This window comes from Phyllosticta citribraziliensis (assembly GCF_038025025.1).
Source record: "Phyllosticta citribraziliensis strain CPC 17464 chromosome Unknown J3D65scaffold_3, whole genome shotgun sequence".
NCBI lineage: Eukaryota > Fungi > Ascomycota > Dothideomycetes > Botryosphaeriales > Phyllostictaceae > Phyllosticta > Phyllosticta citribraziliensis.
In genome coordinates, this window is record NW_027117340.1 from 922,789 (window position 1) to 950,558 (window position 27,770).

Here is a 27,770-nt window from a genome sequence, read left to right on the forward strand (position 1 = left end):
GGCGTATGTAGGCGTTTGATTTGATTTAGTTGGTAGGTATGTATCCAGGGTCCTCCCTCCCCCTTTTCGCATGTACATAGCTTGAGATAGTCGCCGTCGTCGTGGTTGTTATTCTCCTAGTCTTGTCTCTCTTCCTCTTCACCTCCACTTGTCTTCCTCCCTCCTTCACTCTCATCTGACCTCGTCTCATCTCGTCCTCCCATGAAGGAACCTCATCATTCGTCTATCCAGGCATATCAAGCCAGCCTGCTAGTCCATCCACAAACGCTTCCGGCTTCCAGATCAACGCAGGCAGGCAGGAGTGCGATACGCAGCACGCACGCACGCACGCACGCCATATATTGCTTCGATGCATCAAGACAGACAACATCAGCCTCATCAGCCTCGTCGGCGTCAGCGTTGCAATTCCTTCTTCACACACGCATCGATCCACCCATCCATGCATGCATGCATGCCATGCTGTGTTTGCCACGCAGCTTGCGTCAAAAGCAACACCACTGACGAAAGCGCCAAGGCGTTGAGCTGAGCTGAAATCTGGAGCGAAGGAGGAGTCGAGCTGAAATGTATGTTTGGATGGTGTGTGTGGAGGGAAGGGTGGAGGGATGGGGAGATGAGGAGGCGCAGAAGTGGTGTGCTTTTGCGCCTGTCTGTCGCTCGCTCGCTCGCTGCAGTGTGTGTGCTCCTCTGTAACTACCCATGTGACTGGCCTGCCCGCCGGGTGCATTGTTGGATGGTTCCAACCAAGGTTGGTTGGTTGACTACGTGATTGACGCCATTACTGACGCATGTGGCATCTTCGCTCGCGTGCGTGCGTGCTACGTGCGTGCTACGTGCGTGCGCTACCAGCGACATAGTTACCTCCCGTAAGCATATACAGGTACACACGCTGCTGCGTGCTCGATTCTTGCTTTTACTTTTGCCTTTGCTTTCCACTTTGACTTTCCTTCCTCTGGCTTTTCTCCACTTCCTGTCTTCGCGCTGGGAAATCTACCAACCAACCATCTACCTACCAGCTGACGAATAGACTCACGTCAAATGTCGAACTTCACTCCAATCCAACTTCGTCGGGGTGGGGAGGCGAGGCTGATTTGAGCTGAGAGCTGAGAGTGGATGGATGGAAGAGAGGATAGGGAAGGCAATAGTGGCAGGTGGTAGGTGGTAGGTGGTAGATGTGAGGAGAGGAGATGAGGTAGGTGAGGTGCACAAGTGCTACCTACCTCCTTTGTCTTTCATTCCCGTCCCTTCTCTTCTCTTCTCTTCTCTTTTCTTGACATCTCTTGTCTTACCCATTCTTCCTCTACTCTCGCACACTTTACCTCACCATCTCCCATCCTCTCCAGTCAACAGGCCACCAACAGTCCATCAACCATCAATCACTTCTACAGCACGAACGCGCAACAACAAAGGCGGAGTGGAAAAAAGTCAGAAGTGGTATTCATTCATATACATAAACCATACAACCAAACCAGCTCAAGGCAAATAGGTATCGTATCGTATCGGACAGATGAGTGCGTAGGTAGATACCGCGCAAGCTCAAAGGTAGGTAGATGAGCAGCGCCAGATGCGCCGCCGCTTCCCGTCCCCTTTGTCGGTTGCGCGTTTCCTTTCCTTTCTCCTCTTCTGTCTTGTTCTCTGATGCTCTCGCTCTCCTTGGTCTGAGCCAGCGCTATTTACGCTGCTCGTCGCGTCTTCTCTCGTCTCGCACACCACATACATCGTCATCGTTACAGTCCAACACGGCACGAGGTGTGCCTAACAGACCGACCAAAAGCTCTCCTCGCTGGCCTCTCGCACTCGCGCTCCAGCAGCTCCAGAGCCGCCGTGCGGCGCCAGCTCGTCGCCCCACACGTCGCCTTCATCCTCGTCCTCCTCTTCGCCCTCGGCATCAATCTCTACCACCTCAACGCCGGCGTCATCGCCCTCGAGCGTCTCCGTCTCGCTCGTCGCCGGCGGGCTCGGCGGCCCCTCGATTGGCCGCCGCAGTAATTGTCACGCCGAGCTGATGGGCGTCTTGAGGCCGCCGCGCTCCTCGGCCTCGTCGGCGTCGGCATCTGCGTCGGCATCCGCTTCCCCGGCGTCGTCTTCCATCATTTCGTGCTCCATCAGCTCGTCCGCGTCCATGTCGCCGTCGAGCTCCGCGTCGCTGGCGTCGTCGCCTTCGCCTTCGCTCATGAGGAGCATGTGGTCGTCGTCGGGGTCGACGTCCAACGACGCAGACGCAGACACCTGGTGCGACGAGGGATGCAGCGTGTAGCGGTGGTAGGGGTGGCCCGAAGAAGACGACGCCGTGGATTGGAAGCCGCTGTGGCTGAGGGCAGACACCGACGAGAGGCCCGTCTTCCACGACGGAACGCCCGAGTCGGAGACGGAAAAGGGCTGGTTGCGGCGTGGTGGTTGGTGGACTTGATCGGCCAGGCGCGGCTTCTCGTCGACCCCCTTGAGCATCTCCCGGCTGGCGTCGAGGACGCGGATGGCGTAGTCGAGCCAGCGCGCCTGCGAGGCGCTCACGCTCAGCGTCCAGCGATACTCGCGAAGTCGCGTGCGGTAAAAGTCGGCCTCCTCCTTTCCTGGCGCCGTGGCCCACAGCAAAGATCCAAACGTGCCAATCAGCGTGAAGTTGATCTTGGACGCAAAGTACCAGAAGCTCTGCAGGTGCGCCGGGGTCAAGCGGTTCACAAAGTCCATGGCTGAGATGAGGCGCGTTTTGGCCGCCGAGCGACAGATGAAGAGGAGGTACGGGTCCGACGTGTCGGGGTCAAGCGACTGCACGATGCGCCGGTGCAATGTGATTTCGGTCGCAAAGTAGGCCAGATGCAGAGCACCGGTTGCTGCGGGCGGTTTAGCAGGGAAAACGCCACGAAAGGAGTGCGTCAGAGGCGGCGGGGTGGTATTACCAGTACTGGTCGAGGCTCGCGAGTTGCTCTGGCTGTCGATGCGCGTCGACGGAGGCAACCTCGCGAACCACTCCTTCAGCTTGATTTGCACCGGCTTGGCGCGCTCCAGGATGAGCCGCGTCGAGTTCTTGCCGGCTGACCGAAAGTCTTGAATGGCCGTCTGCGTGTAAAACGTATCCATGACTTCGGCCATGATGGCCGTCAGGGTAATCATTTGCGCATACACGTACGCCCCCTTTTCATCCTCGGCCGCCTCGTCCTCGCTGCCTGCTCGTAACACCTCGCCCGTCTGCGACGCCCCCTCCTCGCAAAAGTCCTCGTCCGTCAGGGGTTCCACTGCCCAGTCGGCACTGAAGATGTGAGATGGTCGGCCATGGATCAGTGAGCTCCACTTGTCCTGCATGTACAGAGCCCAGGCGATACGCTTCCTCAGCCCCCTTTCCCACAAAGGAATCGTCCAGTTGGTGCAATCCAAGTGCAGGCCCAATTCTTGTCCAATGGCTACCAGTTGAGTGGTTAAGCTCCACGCGTCCGAGTCGGGGCGCTGGAGCAGCAGCAGGCCAGCCTGGATGGTAGAGAGCTTTGGCCGCTCCATGGCCTTGGGCATCCACTGGTACGCAATGGCCTCCAGCCTGGCTACGTCAGGCTTTGGGAGCGACGCCAGCCTCGAGTCGTGTGACCACCACTGCAATGCCAAGATGTAGATGCCGGCCAGGAGCGGCGGCGAGATTTGACGATCGGCATCCCGATGGCGCTGCATGAACAAGCTTTTCTGGATGACGGGGAAGCTGGGATGGACGGTGCCAAAGTAAATGTCCATCAGGGTCGAGCCGTGGGGGGCCACGACGGCCTCGACGGCGTTCAAGGCTTCGGTTTCGTGGTCATAGTCTTGGGTGTTTTCGTCGGGCAGCATGATGAAATGTTCATGGCTGTCAACCTTGCGCAGCACACCGAGGTCAATGGTGCTCTCGTTGCGGTGGTCGAACTGGGCGAGGCTGATGAGCAGCGGGTCCAAGGGGGTCGTTGGACCAATGTATTTGCTGTGTTGCTTGCGCTGGAGGCCCAGGGTCTCTTGCAGCGTGTGGGCAGTCGTGTCCCTGACCTGGGGGACGTGGGGCGAGAACCTGGTCCGTGGCGAGCGCTGGAGAGGAGTTGGAGGTTGTCGCGAGAGCTCCCTATCGACGGACCTGTGATGGACGAGAGTCAGTATCACGCAGGGGGAGTGGGGGGTCAGGTAGGTTCTATGTCGGTACCTCTTCTTGACGCCTTGGTCGGATAGGGAATCTTGGTTGTGAATCTTTCGTTTGCGCGGCAGGGGGCTCTGGACAAAGGTGCAGTCCTGCTTGTGGAACTCGCACAAGACGCACAGCAGGGCGCCGTCGTGGATGACGCAGCGGCTCTTGCGGCGGCGACAGGCGTCACAGGGTCTCTCACGGCGCGAGCGGACGGCAGGAGTGATTTGGGCTTGGGACGAGTGCGGCTTCAGAGGAAAGACATTCTCCTTGCCGGGCATGGCAGACTTTGTTTTGGGACGGGCGGCAGCTATAGGCACAAGGTCTGGAGCAGGACGAGGCATGGCGGGCTGTATAGCTACGGCCGTCGACATGTCGTTTGTGGCGGAGATGACCAAGCTCCAACCTGATAGACGGATACAGACTGCGGGTCGTCGATTAGTGCCCGTTCCAAGATGGAGGGTCTGGCGGGCTGCGAACCAGTGACGTGAGTAGCTCAGGCGGGCCGGACTGATAAGGACAAGGTATGTAAGGTTCAGGTTGGGGTCGGGGTCGGGTTCGGAGTCGCGTGTGGAGGATGGATGTGGAAGGGCTTATCGGGCGGCGAGGCGAGATGTATGTATGTATGTATGCAGGCGGGAGAAGATGGGCGATTGGATTCAAAAGTAGGTGGGTAGGTAGGGATGCCGCAAGAGCAGTGCCAGCGCAGCCGGAGAAGACAATCCGAATCCGAAATGGGGCAAATGCTCAAGGGCCGTGAGAGAGGAAGATGAGGAAGTGGATGGTGCGTTCCGTCATTGAGAGAGCGAGAGGGAAGCGGAGGGCGAGCAGGCAGGAACAGCAGGTCAGAATGGCTGCCTCCTTGTGCTCTGCTGGCGGGCCGAGACCGAGACGGGGCGCGGCGCGGGAGCGGGTGGTGATGGCGGGCGTGGTGTTGAGGTCGCATGGCATGGCAGGCTGGAGTTCCAATGAAGATATAGATAAGCTAAGGGCCCTGAGTAAAGGCCTTGGCGTGGGCTTGGTCGTTGTTACGTACTGGATATTCTCCCTTATCAGGCTGCCGCCATTGGCTCGCGCTGCCCGACCATTACTCCCGCTATTATTCACCTTCACCTTCACCTTCACCTTCACCACCTCACAACTCCATCTCCGCGTCGCCTCCTGTCGTTTGGCCCTGTCATCTCTCCGAACTCATTCCGTCGCCTCCGTCGCCTCCACTCCGTCGTCGCCCTGGCACGTGACGTCCTTCTCTTCCACCAAACCTCAGTTACGTTACCCTTTCGAGCCCCCATGGCCATCTCTCTCTCCCTCCGCCCCTCTGACGCTCTTCTCGCCGCCAGGACTCCAACTCGCACGACCCTCGCTCCCATTATCTAATTTTTTGCTCTTAAATTCCGCAATTTGGTAACACTGCATGCGCCATGGCGCGCCTGCCCCTGCGCCTCGTCCGCTTTCTAGAAAAGATACGCGCCCTGTCCCTCAGCTTGGCCGTCTGCTTGACCAAACTGAATTGCTTGACCATTACCTAACCTCCGCTCCGATCGTCCCGCTACCACCCGCCTGACCAGAACCTACCATCTTTCTCGCCTTGCTTGTTGTCGCCTCATACACCGGCAGAGCCGCTGGCGAAAGCAGACATGATGCCGCGTCATGACGAAACGCCGTCTGATTCTGACCGACCAAGCCGGCCTCGTCACCATCCGGAAACCCGTGACCGATCCGGCCGTTGGAAGGCCGCATTTCGCAGGCAGAGATAGGTACTCACAGGTGGTCCCTGCACGCGAGCAGCTTCCTGAATCCGAGAGAGCAAAACGTCGTTTCACATGCCAACTGCACCAATGGCCAGCCAGCAGTTGTCCAGTCTGTCTGACGCCGGCCGACTTACGGTGCCGTGGACCGCAGCTCGGTCCGAACTATCCGTCGACCCTGGCCCTGGCTCTGGCCCTGGCCCTGGACCTTCGCCAAACTACCTACTCATGCACCCCGCCTACTGCTACTTTCCATCACGACCGCTCTCATTGGCCGAGAAAGCCAGGGTCCTCCAGCTTGGTCTCTACCATCCACATGCCGGACTGATTAAAGGGAGGGTCGACAAAAGGGGGTGTCCAGGGTCCGAGAACCACAACGTGGTTTGACATACCGTCGACCTCTCCGATTGCCGGATACGGCAGGTTTCACGGCGTAAACCCCGCGACACTTCTTTCTATTACACATTTTTCGACCACCACCGCTGCACCGCCAGCCACCCATCGGCAGGTCCATCACCTCCGTCGGGCTCTTCTTCCCCTAACCCTAGACCAATCCACAGACCATCTGCCCCATGCTCATACACCAACCAACTAACACCATCCGTCTTCCAACGGCCGCTTGGCACGCTGCACGCAAGCCCGCCCGCCCGCCCACCATCCATCCGCGATGCATCCCGTCCGCCAACTAGGCCATCCATCCACCGACGCCAAACTCAGCCTCCAACGGGGCCCCTTGGCACATGGCCCGACTCGCCTCGGCGCAGGCCCGCTGCTGCATCCGCCCTTCCACGTGTGCCTGCCCGGCACCAAGGCCTGACAGCGTGGAAGCATTGCGCCTATCTGTCGACGTGATTTGCTACGTTGGCAAGAGGCTAGTTACGTAGGTGGTGTCTTGTCGGCTGTGGGTTGCGTTGAGTGTGACATTTGTAGCTCTTCCCGTGGCACCTCGTTGTGCAGACTATGGCGTGTCCGTCGCCTTGACTAAGCAGTGCGAGGGGGCGGGGAGGGGCAGGAATCGAGGAGCATTGAGACATCAGATGTGCAGGTAAGTAGGTAGGCAGGCAAGGCATCTGTAGATCCCTTGGACGATATACATCTTCGATGCCGTTTTTTGGTCTGTTGTCCGGATTGTGGCTCGAAAGGACATCAAGCGCCGCCTTTTTGACGCGTTTGTTGGTTTGCGGGGTGTTTCGGAACTGAGGTGATTGGGTGCTGGAGAAGCTGCTGAGTATTTTTGGTGTTTGATAGTCGGCGGTGTGGATTTCTGTGGCTTGTCGCTGCCGCTGGCGGTAGGCGCTGGTGCATGATATTAGTCGTCTGCCGTGAGTTTGACTTGGGCTTTACTGAACAGGCGTGAACTGAGTGCCATGTCTGTTTTGATATGAAACGTGTTCAGCGAATGTGTACAGTCAGTTCATCATTTGCGGTAGGTCTTGGTAGTTTGAGGACGATGACGATGCTTGAAGAAAAAATCTCCGTGTTCCTTGCGTGCCTGCTCCTCTTGAAACAGAGAGTGAATACTTCACCTACATGGACTTGCAGTCGTCATTCCTTCTCCTGAGATCTGTCCTTCCACCTTCACAAAATCACCCCTTCCACTTAATATTCAACCAATAATGCCACTCAGGTTTGCGCCACCACATCAACATCGACAAAACCCAGAATCCCATTCCGGCAAGCCCCCACAAGGAAGACAGCCCCTCCTCCGCATCGGCGCCCAATGCTCTGCTAGTAGCAAATCGACCAAACGCAACAATGACACTTAGAATGAACATCAATATCCAGTAGCAAAAGGCTTTCCAGTTGTTCTCTTGCGCTGCGAGCTTGAGTTGTGAAACAACAAAAATCCCGTACAAACCTAGGCTGAACAAGGCGACAGGAAGCCATAATGAACTCGCAGTTGAGGCTCTGTATCAGAGTGAGATAAAATCAAACGTCTTTGTGTGCGCAGGCTGTTGGGGAACGACGTAGGGCCGGTAGTAAGAAAAAGGTTTGACACATACGTTAAGCTTAGATGAGCCAACCAAATGCGCCACAAATAGCTATAGCGGGTCAGAAAACGAATCAACCAACGAATAGTCGCGCCGCCGACCGAAGGCAAGACACCGAAGCCCAAAGTCAACGGGATAGATATGGCCCAAAAGGTGTTCAGGTCGAAGGACTGGTTGCCACCTCGCGTTGCGGTCTCTGTAATGTTGCTCCCGATAGTCTTGTTGAGATCTGTTGGATCGATGAAAGTCTGGTTCGTCCACGTAGATACTTCGCCGTCTAGTTGATTGATGTTCATACCGAAAAAGGACTGTCATGAGCTTATAATCAGCGGTCCGCATCGATTTTGATGTTTCTCTTTCTCTCTTTTTCATGGGCTTTTTCTTTTGATGCGTCACCTACCGAAACAAATGACATTGGAATGAAGAGACCTGCGAGCAAAGTCAGGCCCGTTGTCCGCCGCATTTGCATCAGATCTAGCAGCTCTTTAAGCGTCTGGCGAATCCGCTCGGTTTCTTTGGCGAGTCTGTTCAACTCCACAGCGAAATAGTCGAGATCCTTGGCGAAATTGGCGATGTCTTGGAGATGTTCCCTGTGTTCATCTGCCATCGAGATGTCGAAGTTACCACGGAGATACCCCAGCAGTCGATCCACGGTTACATTATTCGTGTGACAGGCCAAAAGCGCACTTCGCCTGCAGTCTTCGAGATGCACCACGTGTTGTAGCTTGCTCGCAGAAGGGTATTTGCGACCATCAACATCCTATGCCGGACTTAGCTGTATGTTCCAATCGTTATCCGGATTTACCGTATGTCACTCACTAATCTGTACAGCTCTCTCAAGGTCTTTTCCACAAGAGCGATATAGCAATCTCGCATGTGCCTCACAGCAGATAGCGTGACTTCTATTACCTGGCCATGCCATGTTTTGGCATTGGGCAATTGCCCAAGATCGTGTGAATTAGGTGCAAGCAGCAAGATTTTGCGGGTGCTTTTGCACTGATGGTGGAATAGACAAATGTTGAGTTGATTCATCCTGGGAAATCCTGCAAAGGGTCTGAAGACGTAGACGTGAAGGTCCGATGTGAATGATATGATAGTCTTCTTCGTTGGGTACTCAAAAGCGAAAATGTCTCGAGTGGTGAGCTCCGGACCAACCTCAGGGCTTGAAGAGGGCAGGCCAGCCTTCCACAGGCTCACTTTGTGTATGCGCGGGAATTCATGCGTATAACGATGCGCTCGTTGTTGACCCAAAAGGAGGCTGAGTTCGAGAGTATGGTTTGGCCGGAGGTTCCATTCCAGCGCTGCTTCGCGGATGACATAGTGTCTCATAATCCTCGCAACGTTCTCCACTAAATATGGCCCGGACGGCCACAGTTTCCGCCAGAAGGTCAAGGTTTCTTTGAAGCTGACTGACGAATCGGCAAAAATGGCCAGGAATTCAAAATCTGAGTGGGTGTTTCTCTGTAGCAAATCCCTGAAAAATTTGAGACATGCATACCATGTCAAGTCCTCGGTGAGTCTCAATGCAACTTTCCCCGAATTTTGACTGTAGCCATAGTAAGATGCAAGCATTTCGAATCCGCCTTGGTTTTTCCATGCTTGGATTTTCTGGCCAATCAATTCGGCGTCCGAGTTCGATATGTACTCCCGAAAGTCGTCCCGAAATTTGGCCTGAGGACACGATTAGAAAGTGGTCTTGTGGTGACAGAGCAACCTACCTCGGAATCTAAAGATTGTGACTGATGCAAAATTTGGGACTGTCGACCAATCGAGGCTGGTCTCGAGCCGCCAGTAAGAGGACGGAGCTCTCCTCCCTCCAGCATATCTTGGCGTTTACGCTCCTGCCGCCGTTTGACAGCCCCAGCAAATGGATTCCTCATCGTTTCCGTATAGCCTTCAAGCCCTAAAAGAACCAATCGAAGATTTGAGCTGGCAGTAGAGGTAAGTGCCGTTGGAAAGCAGAAGGCGATGAAGGCGAAGGACTGCTTAAGAACGTGAAGAGGGCTTCGCTCAGCCCGAGAAAATGAAAGCAGCAAGGCCGGAGATTCATGCAAGCTAATCTGGGCCCGGATGAAGATGGTGTGTCATCCTGGCGTTCAAGATGGTAGCACGACGTGGGAAGCTGCGGTAAGCTTCGTCGGAAGAGCTCGTGGCGCCGAAGGATGGGGAAATTAATGAAGAACAAGGTCATCTCAGTAGGATGGCCAAGCAGCCTGATGCAATGCTACCCTGTCTGGTATCTTCATAGCTCATCTTGATTATGTCGAAGAAACTTTTGTTGTTCAGGTCCGGGTTGATGCGAGGCAGTGGCGCTAGCCCAAGTAAGCAATCGGCGAGGCTGAGCCAGAATCAGCAACCGCCACCACGCTGGTGGCACGTACCTCGAACGACTGGTGATTACGGCACATGAATCTGAAAAACCAATGTTGGCTCACACTAGCCCGTGTGGTTGCAGAATCGCCCAGGCCAGGCTTTTGATTCAGGTCCAAATGAAAGGCTATCTTGATAAATCAAGAAAAATGCAGAAGAGGTATAGTACAAAAAGCATCCACCCATCCATCAATTCCAACATGTACAGGTCAAGTGATTAGGCAAATCCAGGCATATATGTGTATGTGCATTCGGTCGTCGTTAAACTGCTCTAGGTCCCTCAAGGACGTGGCTACTGGTCGATCGATCTGATATCCAGCTTTTACATCATGCCCATGAGGACACCGGCACCGACACCAAGGAGACCCGTCAGGCCGACGGCGGCGGTAGCAACGGGGACAGCGCCGGCAGTGCTGGTCACAGAGGCGCTCGAGTCCGAGGAAGAGGAGCCGCTGGCAGAGGAGCCCGTAGCCGAAGCAGAGGCGCTGGCAGCAGACTGGCTACCGGTGATGCCCGCGAGGGCCGACGAGGCGGCAGCGCCCAGGCTGGTCTGGCTGGCAAGCTCGGAGAGAAGGCTGGTGGGAATGTTTGTGCCGGACAGGAGCTTGCTGAGGTCGGAGGTGATGTCGGCGCTGGCGCCGCTGGCGAGAGAGTTGACGTCGGTACCGACCGAGCCAGCAGCGCTGGTGATCTTGCTGGCTGCGTCGCCGCCCGCGCTCGTCACGTCGCCGCCGACGCTCGTGACATCTCCTGCGGCACCCGTGGCGGCGGCGCCGGCGCCCGATGCTGCGGCACCAGCTCCCGAGACGGCATCGCCAGCGACAGACTGGACGTCGTCGATAATGTCGCGGGCATGGACGTTGGCGGTGTCGCCGTGAGGACGGCGAAGGACGTGGTGAAGCTCAGAGGCCGAGGCGATGCTCAGGAGAGCGAGGATGCCGAAAGCAGAGGTACGCATATTGAAGGAGGATGGTTCGTAGAGAGATGTAAAGTCGTTGCAAAGGGCTGAGGAAATTCAGGACGTTCGTGACTGGAGATGGAAGACGGTGGATGTTGCAAGAGCAAGGGAGGAGAAGCAGCGTGGTGGGTGGGCAATTAAAAGGGCAAAGCAGTGCCTTCCCCAGGGTGACTGGCGGTGGTCCGTGGCGAGAGGCGCTCGTGGCAGTGTCAAGGCCTCACGGCCACAGTCGGTGCCAGAAGACATCTCGTTCGCTGATGACGATGAGACAACAATTACGCCGTGGCCAATGGCAAAACTTGGCTCATCAAGAGGGACTGACGGGAGGCTGAATGACTGAGAGGCTTGCGCATCAGCATCCTACGGGCCGTTCCTGCCTTGGCTGCGTGGCCCACAGCCTTCAGTTCGTGTTGGCCTGGGTCCATGATTCCCTTCCCTTGATGGTGGTGATTGACGCGGAGTTGGTCTTGACGCAAGGCACCCTGACGTCTCGGCCTGACGCATGCCTGAATTCGGAGCGGAACAGCTTTCTTCCTGGCACGTGAATGAAAAGGAGAAGGGCCGGGGACCTGGACTCCAGCCATCACAACGGCTCGCCATCAACCGCGACCCATCCGATTAGTTCTTGTTGATCGTGGGTCCCGAGGCCGCCGATTCCATCTGTCCTGCCGCGGCATAGGAACGGCCGGCGGAAGCCTGTGTACATACATCTCGACTCTCAAAACTCGACAGGCCAAACAAGGCATCCATCGCCAGGCACCGACATCTATGTTTGCCATTGGCAAGGCTCATCAGTGGTCTCCACATTCGAAAAATAGAAAACGCGCCTCTTCTCATTACTTGTCAGGTGCCGCGACTCGCGGCCTGAGGGCTGAAGACGACGACCCGCACCCTGGCGCAGCCCTATGAGGGATGAGGTCCGCCAGAAGTTGTGGGGCCACGCCAAGGGGCACGCGGTGCCTCCGACCCGAGTCTCCGAACATCACCACCACCCGGATCCGAACTGTCAGTACGGTCCGCAAAGGGGTTGCGGTAGTACAGGCTACAGCAGATGCGATGTGAGTTGAGCTGAAAAGCTCCGCGACCCGACCCGCGATAGCGATAGCCTATGCACCACCGCGCGCTGCCGCCTTTCCGCGCCGCTAGCTACAGGACCAGTGCGTCATGTAGCGTGCGGAGCGCTGGCTTGATGATTGGAAAGTCGGGTGGCGAGACGTTCAAAGACGTCGTTGTCCGTCCGTCCCGGTTGCACTTGTACACCACATATTCCGCATGCTTCCCCGCCTTTGAGTGTCGTCGTTGTGAAAAGAAAAAATCATCGCCAAAAATCTTGAGCGCAATATCTCTCTCGAATCGTTTGATTCGGTTCATGCGTCACCCTTTTTTCGTCTCCTGAACAATCGCAGCTATGGGCAGTCTTAGCGAGGACATAAGTGTCATGGTCATCGGAGCAGGTTAAAGCGGCCATTTCATCGAAGCTGGACGTTCGCTGACGTTGTCATTCAGGCTCTGGCGGGAGACTGATCGCTCAGGGGCTGAAAAAGGTATGTGGGAGGTGTTTCTTCTCTGCACTTTTTCTCTCTCTCTCTCTCTGTTCGCCTTTCCCTCGTTGCTCTGATAATTGGACGAATCGACTCGGTCCTGACGAATTCTTAGGCAGGCATAAAATGCACAGTGTTCGAGAGAGACCCCGACTTGGACTCGCGACCGCGCGACTGGAACTTTGGCATCTACTGGGCTCAGGTAAGCCAACCCATTGCTCTCCGAACGTGTTTGTTTTATGGAAACCATGTTTCTGACATGTGGTCGTGATAGACGTCACTCGACGAATGTCTACCCAAAGAGGCAAGCGAAAAGATTATTTCTGCACAAGTAGACAACTTTCGGCCGTCTCCTGATGCCTTTATTCCCTTCTTCAACGGCGTCACGGGCGAACTCATGACCCAATTGGACACGCCTTACTATCTGCGACTACGCAGGAGAGAGTTTGCCCGCGTCATGGGGTCGGGCATTGACGTTCGGGTAAGTCAGCACGTTTCGAGACGCAACCGCAACAGCTAACATCTCAACCACAGTACAACAAGAAACTCGTCAGCATCGACGCAGAATCCGGGCCTGGCGTGACGGCCTCGTTTGCCGACGGCACGCAGCACACGGCGACGCTGCTCGTGGGAGCAGAGGGCGCGCATTCGCCGACACGCGAATACCTGCTGGGCCCGGAAAAGGGGAAGCTGCTCTACTCGGACATTGTCATGGCATCGAGCCTGATCAAGCTGCCCGCCGACAAGGTGCGCGAGCTGCAGGCACTGCACGAGCGCATTACGTGCGCCTTGCATCCAAATGGCAACTTTCTGTGGCTGGCAAGTCAGTCTCCCCTGATTTCTCCCCCTGCTTCCCCAAGCCGTCCACCCCTCTCCCCTTCCACATATCAAAAAACATAGAGAATTACACAGAGCTGACGTCCCACAGCGCACGACGCAGTGAGCAGTCCCGACCCCGCCGAATGGACGTTTCTCTTCCTCATGAGCTGGCGGCAAACGGGGCCGCTCTCGTATAGCAGCAGCGCCGACATCATGCGCGACCTAAAGGCGCGCTGCGAGGCCTTCGGCGACGTCTTCCGCAGCATCACGCGCGCCGCCCCGGACGACGCGCCCGCCTGGGCAAACTACCTGCCGTACTGGCCGTCGCAGCCGTGGGCCGACCACCCGGCGCACGGCAAAGTCACGCTGGCCGGCGACGCCGTGCACCCCATGACGCCGCGTAAGCACAAAGTCCCCTGTTCTACCCCTGATCCTTCAAACAAACGTATCGCATCGTAGAGCGCAACTCCCAGAGACTGACGACAAATAGACCGCGGCCAAGGCCTCAACAACGCGATCCTCGACTGCGCGCAGCTCGTCCAGCAAATCGCCGCCATGCCGACGCACACGCCGGCCGCCCTCGCCGACGCCGTCAAGCGCTACGAGCGCGAGGTCGTGGCGCGCGGCAGCGAGGTCGTGGCCAGCAACCTGCAGAACTCGCTCGACGTCCATGACTGGGAGCGCCTCATGCAGAGCATGATTTTCAAGTACTCGGTCGCGCAGAAGGTGCCGGGGGCCGCCAAGGCGGAGACGGGTGAAGATGGGGGGAGGGAGAGGGAGGTGGGGAGTGGCAGGGCGGAGTGATGGTCGGATGGGTGGACGGATGGGGTGTACGAATAGGGAGGGAGTCTGGGTGGCGGGTTTGTTTCGTGTGCGCGTTTTTGGATAGCGAATCTCATGTCTTTGTGGGAGCAGTGCTCAAGTTTGAAATGAAATATATAGGTTAACGATGCCTTTTGCGTTGCAATGTCGTCTGGGTAGAGCTGGGTTGGGAGGCCAGACGCCAGAGAAATGCAATTGGCGAGCGAGGTAGAGGAAGTGTTGACCAAATATAGACTCTTTTTTTTTGATCGCAATCTCCAGAAGGAAGCAAGACACAGAGCACATCTGATAGCTCGAGAGGAAGAAACAAACTAAATCGACGCAGAGCAGCCCAACTCACACCAACCTGCTCCCCACCGCACAAAACCCCCTACAACCCCAACAAATCCGCCAAATGGCCAATATCCTCAACCTCATAATAATTGTACTCCGGCGTGGGCGGCTCATGCCTCCTCCCCCTGACAAAAACCTTGTGCGTAATCCCCATGCTCTCGGCCGTCATCAAATCATAGCGCAAGCTGCTGCTGACGTGCAGCACGTCCTGCGGCTCGCAGCCCAGCTGCCCAAACATGTACTCGAAGCCCTGCATGCGCGGCTTGTAGCTCTGCGCCTGCTGCGCCGTGAAGACGGCGTGGAACGGCGCCCCCAGCTTGTCCACGTTGCTCATGATCTGCTCGTCGGCCGCATTGGACAGGATGACCAGCTTGTATTTTTTGGCCAGCCGCGAGAGGCCGGCCGGCACGTCGGCGTGTGGGCCCCAGGTGGGGATGGCCGCGTAGAAGGTCTCGGCGAGTGCCTCGTCGTAGGGGACTGAGAGTCGCGTGCAGGTGCGTCGCAGTGAGTTGAGGATCACGTCCCGGTACGGCTTGTAGGGCCCCATGACTTCGTCGACCCGGTAGCCGCTGAAGAGGTGCACGAAGCGCTCGAGCATTTCAGGGGATAGCTTGGGGCCGTAGACTTCGCGTGCCATGCGCGACATGTTGAAGTCGATGAGCGTGCCGTAGCAGTCGAAGGTGATGTATTTGGGCTCGAACGTTATGCGTGGAGTCGCCATGGTGTGGACGTGTTTTGTTTCTCTTGAGCTTGCAGCAAACGGAGGACAGTGAGGAAAGTGAGGAAATTTGGTGGTGGACAGTGGTTTGGATGGAATGTTCTGTAGACTGGAGCTGCGTTGTTCGAGTACGGACGTTTTGATAGAAGACGAGGGGGACCGGGAGTGGGGGTTGAGCAAAGCGACGAGATAGAGAAGCTGTAAACTACTTAGCTATCCCACCTATATATATATTTTCCCCACAATACTTTGTGATATCCACCTGCGCCGCAGTTGTCCGTGAGCCCGCAAGTTGAATGGAGTTGAGGTTGTGGCTGGACGGGCGCCTGCGATCGGCTTCGCTGCCGTGGCGCCGTTTTCCGCGGATTACGATAAGGTCACCAAGGTGCTCAATTTGCAGCACAGTTGAATGTTCTGCCGCTGTGAAAGAGATTCTTTCTTTACACTGCTAGCATTAATTGGTAAATCCATACCAGCAAACAAGTGGTGAGGCATTGCGCGCGAGCAGTCCATTTGCGTCGTGGCCACGCAGGGAAGGGCATTCCCGTGTCAGTTGGCAATGCTGAGCATTCGTTAGGAAGCGCTGCGACATTGTACATCCTTCGTAGTGAGAACATCTAGAAGAAGTTGTAAAAATAAGTGGTTGACTTGAAGGAACGGCAGTAGGCTCCAGTTTTTACCCTGATGCACGATTTTCAGGCCAGGGATCCCCAGGGTAGACTTAGCGAAGAGCCTCATTGTCGCGCCTTACTCATTTTGTCACCTACCTGACTCGCCACTACTTCCTTCATCATTAGCGATTGCACGTTTGAGGGAGTTTGACAGGATTGGCTGGATCGAGGCGGCTGGAAACAGCCGGATGCAAAGGATCGAGTAGATGGTGCATCCCCAGGGATTCGGACCAAGGGTAGCTCGAGTCTGGCCGAATGCTGCAGTCAAGGCGGCACGTCGGGTTTGTTTGGATGGATTTGACAGGTGATGGACTTGTCGAATGTCAGATTGGACTAGTTTGGAGACGGCTGATGCAAGTTGAGAAGTAGAGTCGGTCTCTGTTGTCCTTGCATCCATTCTAGCTCGCACGATGTCATTGCGGAGACGGCATTGATCATGAGATGGCTAGGGGTACGGACGTAGAAGCGCTGACCCACACGGAGGTAACTCGAGGGGCGACGTGTTGGACGAGGTCGATTGATGGGAGTTGGTGGTGACGTCTCAATCGGGGTCGACTGGATGCAGTTGACCAAATCCTGTAGGGCAGAGATGGAGGTGAGGTGTTCATATGGCATCTTGACGTAGAGGGGTGGATATAGATCTCCACAAAAGACGAGCGCAAACCAGATTGGGATGTCGGAGAGGCCCAAGAAGAAAGGCCACGCATCTGTCGGGCGGGGAAAAGCAGTTGGCAAATTGTCCGGTTTCAGCTTTGGCAGCCGTTTTCTGTGATCGACGGCGGGCGAAGTTGGTCCCGGCTCCCGATGAAGCGGGCAGTGACACGGCAGCGCCGCTCACGAGAGGAACAAAAGCAATGGGTGGATGGGATGTAGCGTGCGTGCAGCGGATGGTGTAGCCCATGTTCCGAGCTGGGACGGCAAGGCCGAAGACGCGGCGGTCAGTTGACGGCTGGAAGAAAGGGTCGTGTCAAGTTTTGGCATCCCTTGGACTCGGAAGGTTTCGACGGACGCATGGGAGCTGCGGGTAGCCGCGATTGATCGACGGAGGAAGGATTGATTCGGCGGAGGCGGAGGCGGAGGCGGAGACGGGTGAGGTGGGACGGGAGAGAGTCGACGTTCAGGTTCAGGTTCAGGTCAATTGTCTCTGGGAGCAGAGGGGGAGAACAGAAGATCCAATGGTGTTGTGGCAGGTCCAGTGCCGTGAGGGTGAGCACAGGCCGGCTAGTGGCGTAAGTGGCTGTCGCTCCCGCTGAGGTGGCGTTCCAACTTCCCAATTCTCTCCATCACCACCTCATCCAACGTCAATCACCGGGCATGGTCCAGAGCACCAGACCAGACCTCAACCGACGACAATCTCAATCAACGACAGCGATGCCAAAACCACAGTCTTCTCAATTGCATACAGCGCAAGAGATGGAACCCCCCCGGTGGACTACTCCTCCAGGTCTGACGCGGTGCACCCAATCCGGTTTATGCACCCAGCGACCGGGATGATACCTGCTGTCGCCGCCACACCATGTCATGCGGGCTCCGCCGGCTGCACAACTTCGTCCAACGCGTCTTGACGCCGTCTGTCTCACGAGAACTACCGTCCGGTCCTCTCGACTCTCGATCGCTGCTCCACCACCCGCGAATCGTCGATGGCTACCGTACTCGACTGGCTTGCAAGTCACCATCCATGTCGCAGCAGATGCCCAGCCACAGCTCCGTCTTACCAGACGCCAGGCCTCCTGCGCCAGGCCGTTCGACCCTCGCCATCTGACGCAATGTGCACTCCCCATTCGCCTTCGACGCCCGCCAGCGTGTAACGTGATGGCCAAAACAAGTTTCCCTATGACGCTATCGCTGAGGCGCGAGCTACCCTGCAGACCCAGAGCTCCAAGTCCTCCTCCAACACGATGGTCCTCTCATGCCTACGTCATAGCCGCAGACGCCTTTTTCGCGTCCCCTCGACCATCCATTTAACCTTTGACCGGCCTGGCTTAGTTGCCTCGACATCTATCCTCCCACACCAACCTCCCACTATACCATTGCATGCCCAAATCTCCCCCAAGTTACGAATTGTATTCCTTCCCCCTCTCTCCCACTAGAAGATCTTCCCACTCCTCCACTACGAGTTCACGTTCCACTCCACGAAAGTTACGACCACCCACCAACATGCCTTCCCCCGCCGCCGGAAAAGCTACCGAAACTCCCCGCACTCCCACAAAGCTCGGCCGCAAGCCTCAGTCCTCGAGGACCCCCAAGCTCGGCGAGAAGAAGACCGATGACAAGCAGGACCTCCCACTCCAGCAGTCGACGGACGACCTCTCCGAAAAGACCCAGGGCCTCAAGGGCGCTGCCGAAGACACCCCACAGCAGGCGAGCCAAGCTGCTAGCGATGCCGGCGACGATGCCACTGCCAAGGTCTCCGAGGCCACCGGTGATTTGAAAGAACAAGACCCCAAGCCTCTCCAGGAGGCCGAAGATGTGACGGGCGGTGCCGATCCGAACGACGACGACATTGAAGACACTGCCGACGACGCCACAGAGAAGGCTGGTGACCTTGGCGACGACGCCGAGGACACTGCTGAAGACACTGCAGAGTCGGCCCAGGACTCTGCCAATGTCTCGGAAAAGGCTGGCAGCAACGGCGAAGGTGCCAGGCAGAGGGGCAGCAGCGTCCTGTCTGGAGCCAAGAACCTCGCTGGCCGTGCCTCCAGTCTCGCTGGAAAGTCTGGCAAGGCGGCAAAGGATCCTTCAAAGGCCGCTTCGAGTGCCGCCAGCGATGTTCAGGGCGCTGGCTCCGACGCCAAGGACACCGCCGAAGGAGTTGCAGGAGATGTCCAGGACACCGCCGAGGATCTCCCAGAAAAAGCTCAGGACCTGCCTGAGGAGGCAGAAGACACTGCTGGAGATGTTGCCGACGGTGTTGACGACACTGTCGATGACGCCAAAGACACTGCCGAAGACGCTACTGGCGACGCCCCCGACAAAGCCACAGGAGCGGTTGACGGCGCCAAGGACACTGCCGAAGATGCTGCTGGCGACGTGCCCGACAAGGCCGAAGGCGCGGTTGACGGCGCCAAGGAGACCGCTCAGGGGGCCACCAGCGAAGCTCCCAGCAAGGCTGGTGATGCAGTTGACGGCGCCAAGGACACTGCTCAGGGGGCCACCAGCGACGCCCCGAGCAAGGTCAACGGCGCCGTCGACGGCGTCAAGGACACGGCCGAAGGTGCTGCAGACCAGGCCAAAGACACGGCCGAGGATACCACTGGCCAGGAACTTCCCCAAGGGCCCGACCTAACCGTTCTCAAGGGCCTCGAGGTCCAGGAGGACGGCAGTATCCTGGACAAGGAGGGCAACCAGATTGGTAAGCTCGTGGAGGGTGACGCCGAAGACCTCCAGGGCTACTCCATTGGTGACGATGGAGAAATCCTGGACGATGATGGTGACCTCGTCGGTCGCTGTGAGCTCCTTCCCGAAGTCGTCGACAAGATGAGGAGGGAAGCCGAGAAGAAGGCCGAGGAGGCTCGCCGCGCCGCGTCTGGAGGTCCCGATCTTTCCATTCTCAAGGGACTGACCGTCAACAATGCCGGCGACATCCTCAACGACGAAGGCGACTTCATTGGACGCATTGCCGAGGGCGACATTGAGGAGCTCCGCGGCCGAACCGTCAATGAAAGAGGCGAGATTCTCGACGACGACGGCAACGTCATTGGCCGCGCGGAGATTCATCCCGACGCCGAGGAACTTGTCGAAGAGCTGCAGAACGGTGTCCAGGACGGTGTCCCCGAGACCGAAGCCCCTGAAGAAGTCAAGAGCAAGGCCGAGGAGACCCCTAGCAAGGCTGGTAAGACTGTTGGCGCCGCTACCGAAAGGGCCAAGTCCACTGCTGGAACTGCTCCGAGTGCCGCACCCAAATCCGCCAAGTCCGGTCTTGATGAGACGGGCGAGGCGGTTTCCAAAGCCAAGACTCAAGCCGAAGACGAAGTTCCCGACCTTCCTGGCGTCTCTGCTCTCGAGGGCCAAGAAATCAACTCTCAGGGCGAGATTGTCGACGACGAGGGCAATGTCCTTGCTCAGGTCCAATCTGGCGTTGACATCAACAAGGTCAAGGGCCTAACTGTCAACGACAAGGGCGAAGTCGTCGATGAAGAGGGCAACGTCCTCGGCAATGTTGAGCTTGCTGACGGCGCTGCCGAAGCTCTGCAGGAGCGTCTCCACCCGGTCAACCTCGACCTGCGCATCTTGGACGGCCTCAAGGTCAACAAGAAGGGCAAGGTTCTCAACGAGGAGGGTGAAGAGATTGGCGAGCTCACCGAGGGCGACCTGAAGAAGGCTGCTGGAAAGACCATCAACGACAAGGGCGAAGTCCTTGACAACGGCAAGGTTGTTGGCCGAGTCGAGCTTGTTCCTGGCGAGGCTGCCGAGGAGGCGACTCGCGAACTTCTCTCCCGTCTGGGCGAACTCGACGAAGGCCCCAAGCAAATCATCCCCAACCTCGACATTCTTGATGGCCTCAAGGTCAACAAGAAGGGCCAGGTTCTCAACGAGGATGGCGACGCAATCGGGGAGCTTGTTCAGGGTGAACTTTCTGACTGCGCTGGCAAGAAGCTCAACGACAAGGGCGAGGTCTTGGACAAGGACGGCAACATCATCGGCCGTGTCCGCGTCCTGCCCCAGGAGATTGATGCTGATGAGGAAATCCCCGAGGGAGCCCAACTTGCCAACGCGGACGGCGAACCCATCGAGCAGGCTGAGGAGGCTGCAGACGATGCCGAGAAGACTGGTGAAGAAGCCGTCGACGGCGTCGAGGGAGAAGGCGAGGGAGAAGGCGAAGAAGAAGGCGAAGAAGGGCCTCAGCTTCCACCCCTCAACATCCTCGAAGGACTCAAGGTCAACAAGGCTGGAAAGCTCATCAACAACGATGGCGTCACCGTCGGCGAGCTCGTCGAGGGAGACGCGAAGAAGCTTTCCAAACTCGGCGCCACTGCCGACGCCGAAGGCCAGTTCTGGGACAACAAGGGCAACGTCATTGGTCGCGCCCAGACTGTGCCGATCGAAGAGGGCGAAGAGGAAGGTCCATTTGCCGGCCTTGAAGGTCTCATCGTTGTCAAGGATGGCAAGGTCGAAGACGAGAACGGCAACACTGTCGGCATTGTTGTCGAGGGTGACGCCAAAAAGCTTGTTGGACGCGCTGTTGATGAAGACGGAGATATCATCGACAAGAAGGGCTCCGTCATTGGCCATGCCGAGCGCTGGCATGAAGAGGAGCCCGAGGAGGAGCCCGAGGAAGAACCTGTCGACCTCTCGTTCCTCTCCGGCAAGACTGTCAACAAGTCTGGCAATGTCATTGGCGAAGAAGGTACTCCAGTTGCCCGTCTCGTCGAGGGCAACGTCAAGGAAGTTGCCGGCAGGCCGCTCAACGAGAATGGCGAAATCTTCAACGATTCTGGCAAGTTGATTGGACGCGTCCAGCTTATCCCCGAGCACGAGCGCGAGAGTCGCCCCGAAGGTCCCTTCGCTGGTCTCGAGGGTCTTCGCGTTGTCGAGGGTGGCAAAGTTGCGGACGAGGACGACAACATTGTTGGCGAAATCACCGAGGGCAACCCCAAGCGCTTGATTGGTCTTGCGGTTGACGAAGACGGCGACATCATCGACAAGTACGGAAACGTCAAGGGTCACGCCGAGCCCCTTGAAGAAGAGGAGGAGGAGCCCGAGGAGGAGCCCGATCTTTCAATTCTCAACAACAAGGTGCTCAACAAGCAAGGCCTCGTTGTCGACGAGAATGGCATCCCCGTCGGTCGTCTGGTCGAGGGCAACATCTCGGAACTTGCTGGCCGCCGCTGCGATGAGCTTGGTCAAATCCACGGTGACACGGGCAAGGTTGTCGGTCGCTGCATTCTCATTCCCGAGAACGAGCGCGTCGCCAAGCCCGAGGGTCCCTTCGCTGGTCTCGAGGGTCTCCGTGTCGTTGAGGGCGGCAAGGTCGAGGACGCCGATGGCAATGTGGTCGGTGAACTCACCGAGGGCGACCCAAAGAAGCTCATCGGCTTGGGCGTCGACGAGGACGGTGATATCATCGACAAGTTCGGCAATGTCAAGGGCCACGCTGAGCGCTGGGAGGCGCCAGAGGAGGAGCCCGAGGAGCCCGAAGACTTGTCCGCTCTCGCCGGCTGTACCGTCAACAAGGCTGGTAACGTTGTCGACTCTGCCGGCGCCATTGTTGGTCGCGTCGCCGAGGGAGACCCCAAGGCGATGGTCGGCCGCAGGGTTGACGGCAAGGGCCAGATCTGGGACAATGCAGGCAATGTCATTGGCCGCGCTGAGCTTGCTCACGGTGTGGAGACCTCGCCCGAAGGGCCCTTTGCCGGTTTCGACAACATCACTGTCGCCAAGGAGGGCTTGGTTGTCACTCCCGACGGCTCCATCGTCGGACGCGTTGTTGAGGGAGATGTCAAGAAGCTCATGGGCCACAAGGTCGACGAGGAAGGCGAAATCATCGACAAGAACGGCAACCTCATTGGCAAGGCTGAGCGCTGGGAGCCCGAGGAGAAGGAGCGCCGCGTCAACCCCATGTCTGGCCGTCGTGTCAACAGGGAGGGCGAGGTCCGTGACGAAGAAGGCAACATCATGGGTCGCCTCACTGCCGGCGACTTGGGCCACTGCGCCGGCCTCGAGATTGACGACAACGGATATGTCGTGGACAATGACGGCAACAAGGTCGGCGAAGTCACGCTTCTTGAGAACATTGTCGAGGAGCCCGAGGAAGAGCCCGAAGAGGGTCCTTCCGAGGAGGAACTCGAGGAGATGCGCAAGAAGAAGGAAGATGCCGAGTTGGCAGACAAGATGGCCAACATTTGCCAGCAGACGCTCGAGAGGGTGCAGCCGGTGTGCAAGCAAATCACAGAGGTAAGTAGATTCCAGACGTCCTTCAAAAGCTCGACTAACAGCGTTATAGTACATTGAAGCCGCCGACAAGACGCCTCGCGACGAGCTTGACGAAGAGCAGCTCGTCGAGAACGTCAAGCCGCTCATCGAAGAAGCTGGCCGCATCCTCCAAGAGTGCAACGGTGCCCTTCGTGGTCTTGACCCGGATGGCCGCATCGCCGCTCAAGCCAAGGGTCGTGCTGGCACTCGTGAAGCCACGCCAGAAGAGTACCGCCTGGCCGACTGCCTCAAGGAGCTCACGACTACTGTCGTGACTTGCATCGACAACGCAAAGAAGAAGATTGCCGACATGCCCCACGCCAAGAAGAAGCTGAACCCGCTCTGGGCTCTGCTCACCGAGCCGCTGTTCCAAATCATTGCAGCAGTCGGCTTGCTGCTGTCGGGTGTGCTGGGTCTTGTTGGTCGTCTTCTCAACGGCCTTGGACTTGGCGGTCTCGTCAACGGCCTGCTCGGTGGTCTGGGCATCAACAAGCTGCTCAACGGCCTGGGACTCGGCAGCATCTCCGAGGCCCTGGGCGGCAAGTCGAAGGACAAGAAGAAGGGCAACCCCGTGGCGGGATTGCCGCTCGTCGGCGGTCTCTTTGGATCCAACTCAAAGTAGACTTGTCGAGTGGAGAGGAGGATGAGCTCAGAGTGAGTGGATGATTTGTTGGGGAGACTTTGGCGACCTGCTGTGCCACACGAGCTCTGCGGCTTCTGTGGGAGGAGGCCGGAGAGACGAATGTGAGGCGCGGTGGTAGACATCAATGGTTTTCCTTTCCCCCCTCCTCTCCGTCCTGTCTTTTGATTGAAAAGCGTTTCGCAAGCGTTTTCCTCTTTCCCATTTTCTCTCTTCTAATGGGTACGAACGACACGAACGACAGCATGAGATATGATCCGAAGTTGGATTTTGCAAAAAGCCACTTGTACTTTCCTTTTCGTTTTTTTCTTGTACTCTAGCGTTGCTGTTTTCATTGCTCCTGTCTAGGTATTCTACACGGTACATGTAGCTTGACGGTAATGGACGTGTGATTAATTACTTTGAATGGCCTGGGTGAGTGCGGAGAGGTCGCGTTTGCTTGAGGTAACGTCGTCGCGCATGTGGCACTTTAAGATTGCCGATTAACGAGGTCTGGGTTTGTCGCTCAACCGCAACTCATTTGCCTCCAACACCATCCATCTTACCATCCAGCCAACTCCCGTTTGCCAGAGGTACTTCGGGCTCGGCCACGAACCCATCGCGATAGTTAGTCAAAGATGGCTCGGCCTCGGATTATTTTCCGTGCGAACTGCGTCAGGTCTGCACGACGCGGCCCAGCGCTCCCGTTCTCCAGTTCTTCTCCACATTGGTTCGGATCACATTCCCCCGCATTGCGGGCGGGGCCGCTCAAGCTCGAGTCACGGCCAGGAACCCGCAGGCGCGCCAAGTAGCCGCTTCCATCTCTTCGTCCCACTTGTGAGGAGATTTACGGGCGCCATGAAGTATGTACAATTTTTCTTGCCGGTCCGCGTGCCCCATTTACCCTCGGCGCGTCACCCGGGTTCCTGGCACCCCCTCGCCTTCCGCCTGTCCAGTACTTCCTAGATTTTTACTTCACGTCCCCCAAAAATCGTCCACGCACAGAGATAAGACGATGAGATTGAGAAAGAGCTTGGGAGAGGGCGCCCTAGCGGCCATGGCCACTCTGCTACTTTTTTGCTGGGCCGGCGTCGGACAGGCGCGTCTGACAGACTTGGTCGACCCCTTCATCGGCGTCGAGGGCCCAACGCCTGGCTCGACCATCGCAGGTGGCAACTCGTTCCCCGGTGCGGCGATGCCTTGGGGAATGGTCAAGGCCGGCATAGACACGAGCTTTTTGGGTCTGCCCGAGGGCATTGGCAACGATTGCAATGCTGGCTTCAGCCCAATTGGAAATGTGACGGCTGTCAGTATGACCCATGTTAGTGGAAGTGGGGGGAATCCAACCTGTAAGCTCTTGTCGAACCAATTTGCGCGTCACTTGGGGTCGTTCGTGGCATTGACGTTGGATCTCATCAGATGGACTGGTTTCGCAGATGCCGCTGCTTGGAACTCTTGATGGCGTCAACCTGGGTGATAATACGACGTACTGGCAGAACCGGTCACTGGGACAAGAAACGGCTACAGTCGGCCTCTTCACGACGGTGCTGCTCAATGGCATCAAGATTGAAATCACCTCGAGCAACCATTCGGCTTTTATCCGCTACACCTTTCCTGGCGCCAGTAACAGCAGCTCTGGCATGCCCAGCCTGTCGAATGACGCCAATCCAGCTTCATACGACGCACACGTCTTTGTTGACTTGACGCACGTCCTGCCAGCCGCTGATCCAACGACGCAATCCTATTCGCAAAAGTACGTCCACGGCGACGTCCACGTACGCTCCGACGCGTCTTCGGAGCCGTCATACTTTGGCAGCGCGTCATACACAGGTGGCTGGCCCCAACCAGACATCCACACGCTCCACTTTTGCGGCAACTTCAGCGTGCCGTCCACTTCGCCCCTCGTGCCCACCACAGCGCATGTCGCCCAGGGCGTCGGTGATCGCGTCGATGGCGCCGGCACGCTCAGCTGGCCCTATGACCCGGTCTTCCCTCCCAGCAGCGAGAAAAAGCCCATAGTGCGCTCGTACACGGACGTCAAGTCATACGCTGGCGCGGGTATGGGATTGGGAGCGTTCTTCAGTTGGAGACCGTCTGACGCGGGCGCCGAGGCAGCCGTGCTCGAGGCCAAGGTTGGCATTTCGTATGGGTCGCCAGAGCAGGCATGCGCGTACGTAGCCGACGAGCTACCAGAGAGCAAGAGCTTCGATGACGTTGTCGAGCAGTCGCGGAATGAGTGGGAGGAGCGCGTGCTCGGGTCAGTGACGGTCGAAGACGACGGGAGCCCCGAGAGCCAGAATGAGACGTTGAAGAAGATGCTGTATTCGGCGCTGTATCAGACGGGCCTAATGCCGACGGACAAAACGGGAGAGAACCCATATTGGGAGTCGGACGAGACAAAGCCGTACTACGATGATCACTACGTGAGTTGAAGAAGAAGGTATGAAGAAAGGGGGGAATAAGCTGACGGTTGCCTTGCAGACGCTCTGGGACACGTACCGAGCCACGCTTCCGCTGTTCCATGTCCTGTACACTTCGACATATACTCGAATCGTCAAGGGCCTTATCAACATCTTCAAGTACGAAGGCTATCTCCCCGCTGGCCGCGCCGCCAACTGGAACGGCCGCGTCCAAGGCGGCACACACGCCGACACAGTGCTAGCCGACGCCTTTGTCAAGTCCCTCTTCTCCTATCCGACCAACAGGACGCGCGGCCGGGGCGAGCTCGACCTCTCCGACGCCGACTGGGCCGACGCATACGCAGCGGTGGTCAAGGACGCCGACGTACTTCCCGCGCGCAACGTCGACCCGGTTGCGTTCGACGGCGCGACCAAAGAGGGCCGCGGCGCGCTGGATGAGCAGCTGCGGCTGCGCTTCCTCACGCGCAACCACTCGCGCAGCCTGAGCCGCGGCGTCGAGTACCCGCAAAACGACTTTTCCGTTTGGAGCATCGCCGCGGGCCTGCGCGCGCTCGACAAACTACCTGCCACGTCGACCACCTCCGACATCGAGCGGTACCGCGACCGCGCCGACTGGTGGCAGGAGCAGTGGAACCCGGGCGCCAACACGACGCTCGAGGGCGTGGGCACGTTCTTCGGCTTCGTGGGCGCGCGCAACGCGGACCGCTCGTGGAACTTCACCGGCTACGAGCCGCGCAACTGCAGCAACTGCGGCTGGGGCGGCGACATCTACGAGGCCAAGGTGTGGGAGACGAGCTTTGCCGCTGCGCCCCACGACATGGCCAAGGTGGTGGAGCTGATGGGCGGCGACGAGGCGTTTGTCAAGCGCCTCGATGCGTCGTTTTTGCCGGGCTTTGGGACCAGCGTGGGCGTCAACAATGATGCGGGTAGCGCGCTGTTTAATCCTGGTGAGCCCCCTGTCACGCATTCTTTCACATGTATCAAAAAGGATCAGAACCCCTGACTAACCTCCTCCTCACCCCACCAGGCAACGAACCCTCTTTCCTAACCCCCTTCCTCTACAACTACATCCCCCGCTCGCACTACCGCACCGTCAACGCCACGCGCGCCATCCTCGACACGTACTACAACCCCTCGCGCTCCGGGTACCCGGGCAACATCGACAGCGGCGCGCTGCCTGCCTGGCTAGTCTGGAACGTGCTTGGCCTGTTCCCCGTCGCCGGCCAGCCGCTGTACCTGCTGTCGGCGCCGCGCTTCCCGGCCGTCACGGTGCGTCTATTTTACGGGACGCCGCAAGCCACGGCGCTGCGGATTCGCGCGCAGGGTTTGAGTGCGGTGAATATGTGGGTCGAGGGGGTAAGTTTGAATGGGAGGAAGCTGGATCGCGCGTGGGTTGCCCATGATGAGTTGGGGGAGGGCGGCGAGTTGGTGTTTGAGATGGGTCTGGCGCCGACGGAGTGGGATACGGGCGACAGGCCGTGGAGTTTGAGTCCGTGGGGACTGTGAATGTGTAGTGTAATACAGACAAATAGAAGTACAGAAACTCGTTGATAATGTTTGACCCAACAAACGCCATCCACCCACGACGCCAACATTCGGACGATTGGGCTCCGGTGTCAAAGTATCTCGTTTTTGTCAATTATAACATCGCCATGTTGGTCACTTGGTGCATGACGGATATTCGTGGATTTGACGACCTAGTCAGAGCTCTGGCCGGCCATA

General features: G+C 57.6%; 8 protein-coding genes across 8 annotated transcripts; 4 read left to right on the plus strand and 4 right to left on the minus strand.

The window, feature by feature from the left end:
• Positions 1-1,388: 1,388 nt before the first annotated feature.
• Positions 1,389-4,697, minus strand: J3D65DRAFT_251221 (nitrogen regulatory protein OTam). Its single transcript, XM_066794802.1, has 4 exons — positions 4,148-4,697; positions 2,895-4,081; positions 2,157-2,828; positions 1,389-1,853 (listed from the first exon to the last, which is right to left on the minus strand). The coding sequence occupies exons 1-4, from the start codon at positions 4,498-4,500 to the stop codon at positions 1,753-1,755; spliced, it is 2,313 nt and encodes a 770-aa protein (XP_066657655.1). The 5' UTR covers positions 4,501-4,697; the 3' UTR covers positions 1,389-1,752.
• On the plus strand, positions 4,698-5,655 carry J3D65DRAFT_250834 (uncharacterized protein). The gene has a single exon (XM_066794800.1). It carries the CDS (start codon positions 4,896-4,898, stop codon positions 5,532-5,534), a length of 639 nt encoding a protein of 212 aa, XP_066657656.1. The 5' UTR covers positions 4,698-4,895; the 3' UTR covers positions 5,535-5,655.
• A 2,132-nt stretch (positions 5,656-7,787) lies between these two features.
• J3D65DRAFT_665481 (uncharacterized protein) lies at positions 7,788-9,745 on the minus strand (the record flags this gene model as incomplete). Its single annotated transcript, XM_066802842.1, has 5 exons — positions 7,788-7,916; positions 7,967-8,173; positions 8,266-8,625; positions 8,685-9,536; positions 9,584-9,745. The coding sequence occupies 5 exons, from the start codon at positions 9,743-9,745 to the stop codon at positions 7,788-7,790; spliced, it is 1,710 nt and encodes a 569-aa protein (XP_066657657.1).
• An 812-nt stretch (positions 9,746-10,557) lies between these two features.
• On the minus strand, positions 10,558-11,193 carry J3D65DRAFT_665482 (uncharacterized protein; the record flags this gene model as incomplete). The annotated part of the gene is made up of 1 exon (XM_066802843.1): positions 10,558-11,193. One exon carries the CDS (start codon positions 11,191-11,193, stop codon positions 10,558-10,560), a length of 636 nt encoding a protein of 211 aa, XP_066657658.1.
• A 1,238-nt stretch (positions 11,194-12,431) lies between these two features.
• Positions 12,432-14,551, plus strand: J3D65DRAFT_250740 (uncharacterized protein). The gene is made up of 7 exons (XM_066794799.1): positions 12,432-12,647; positions 12,700-12,737; positions 12,850-12,936; positions 13,009-13,215; positions 13,269-13,557; positions 13,663-13,953; positions 14,044-14,551. The coding sequence occupies exons 1-7, from the start codon at positions 12,602-12,604 to the stop codon at positions 14,355-14,357; spliced, it is 1,272 nt and encodes a 423-aa protein (XP_066657659.1). The 5' UTR covers positions 12,432-12,601; the 3' UTR covers positions 14,358-14,551.
• Positions 14,329-15,648, minus strand: J3D65DRAFT_251270 (HAD-superfamily hydrolase). The gene has a single exon (XM_066794803.1). It carries the CDS (start codon positions 15,427-15,429, stop codon positions 14,746-14,748), a length of 684 nt encoding a protein of 227 aa, XP_066657660.1. The 5' UTR covers positions 15,430-15,648; the 3' UTR covers positions 14,329-14,745.
• A 2,357-nt stretch (positions 15,649-18,005) lies between these two features.
• On the plus strand, positions 18,006-23,645 carry J3D65DRAFT_250724 (uncharacterized protein). The gene is made up of 2 exons (XM_066794798.1): positions 18,006-22,991; positions 23,041-23,645. The coding sequence occupies exons 1-2, from the start codon at positions 18,132-18,134 to the stop codon at positions 23,629-23,631; spliced, it is 5,451 nt and encodes a 1,816-aa protein (XP_066657661.1). The 5' UTR covers positions 18,006-18,131; the 3' UTR covers positions 23,632-23,645.
• A 526-nt stretch (positions 23,646-24,171) lies between these two features.
• Positions 24,172-27,651, plus strand: J3D65DRAFT_616341 (glycosyl hydrolase family 92-domain-containing protein). Its single transcript, XM_066799435.1, has 4 exons — positions 24,172-24,977; positions 25,048-26,051; positions 26,110-26,995; positions 27,076-27,651. Exons 1-4 carry the CDS (start codon positions 24,494-24,496, stop codon positions 27,552-27,554), a joined length of 2,853 nt encoding a protein of 950 aa, XP_066657662.1. The 5' UTR covers positions 24,172-24,493; the 3' UTR covers positions 27,555-27,651.
• Positions 27,652-27,770: the final 119 nt, after the last annotated feature.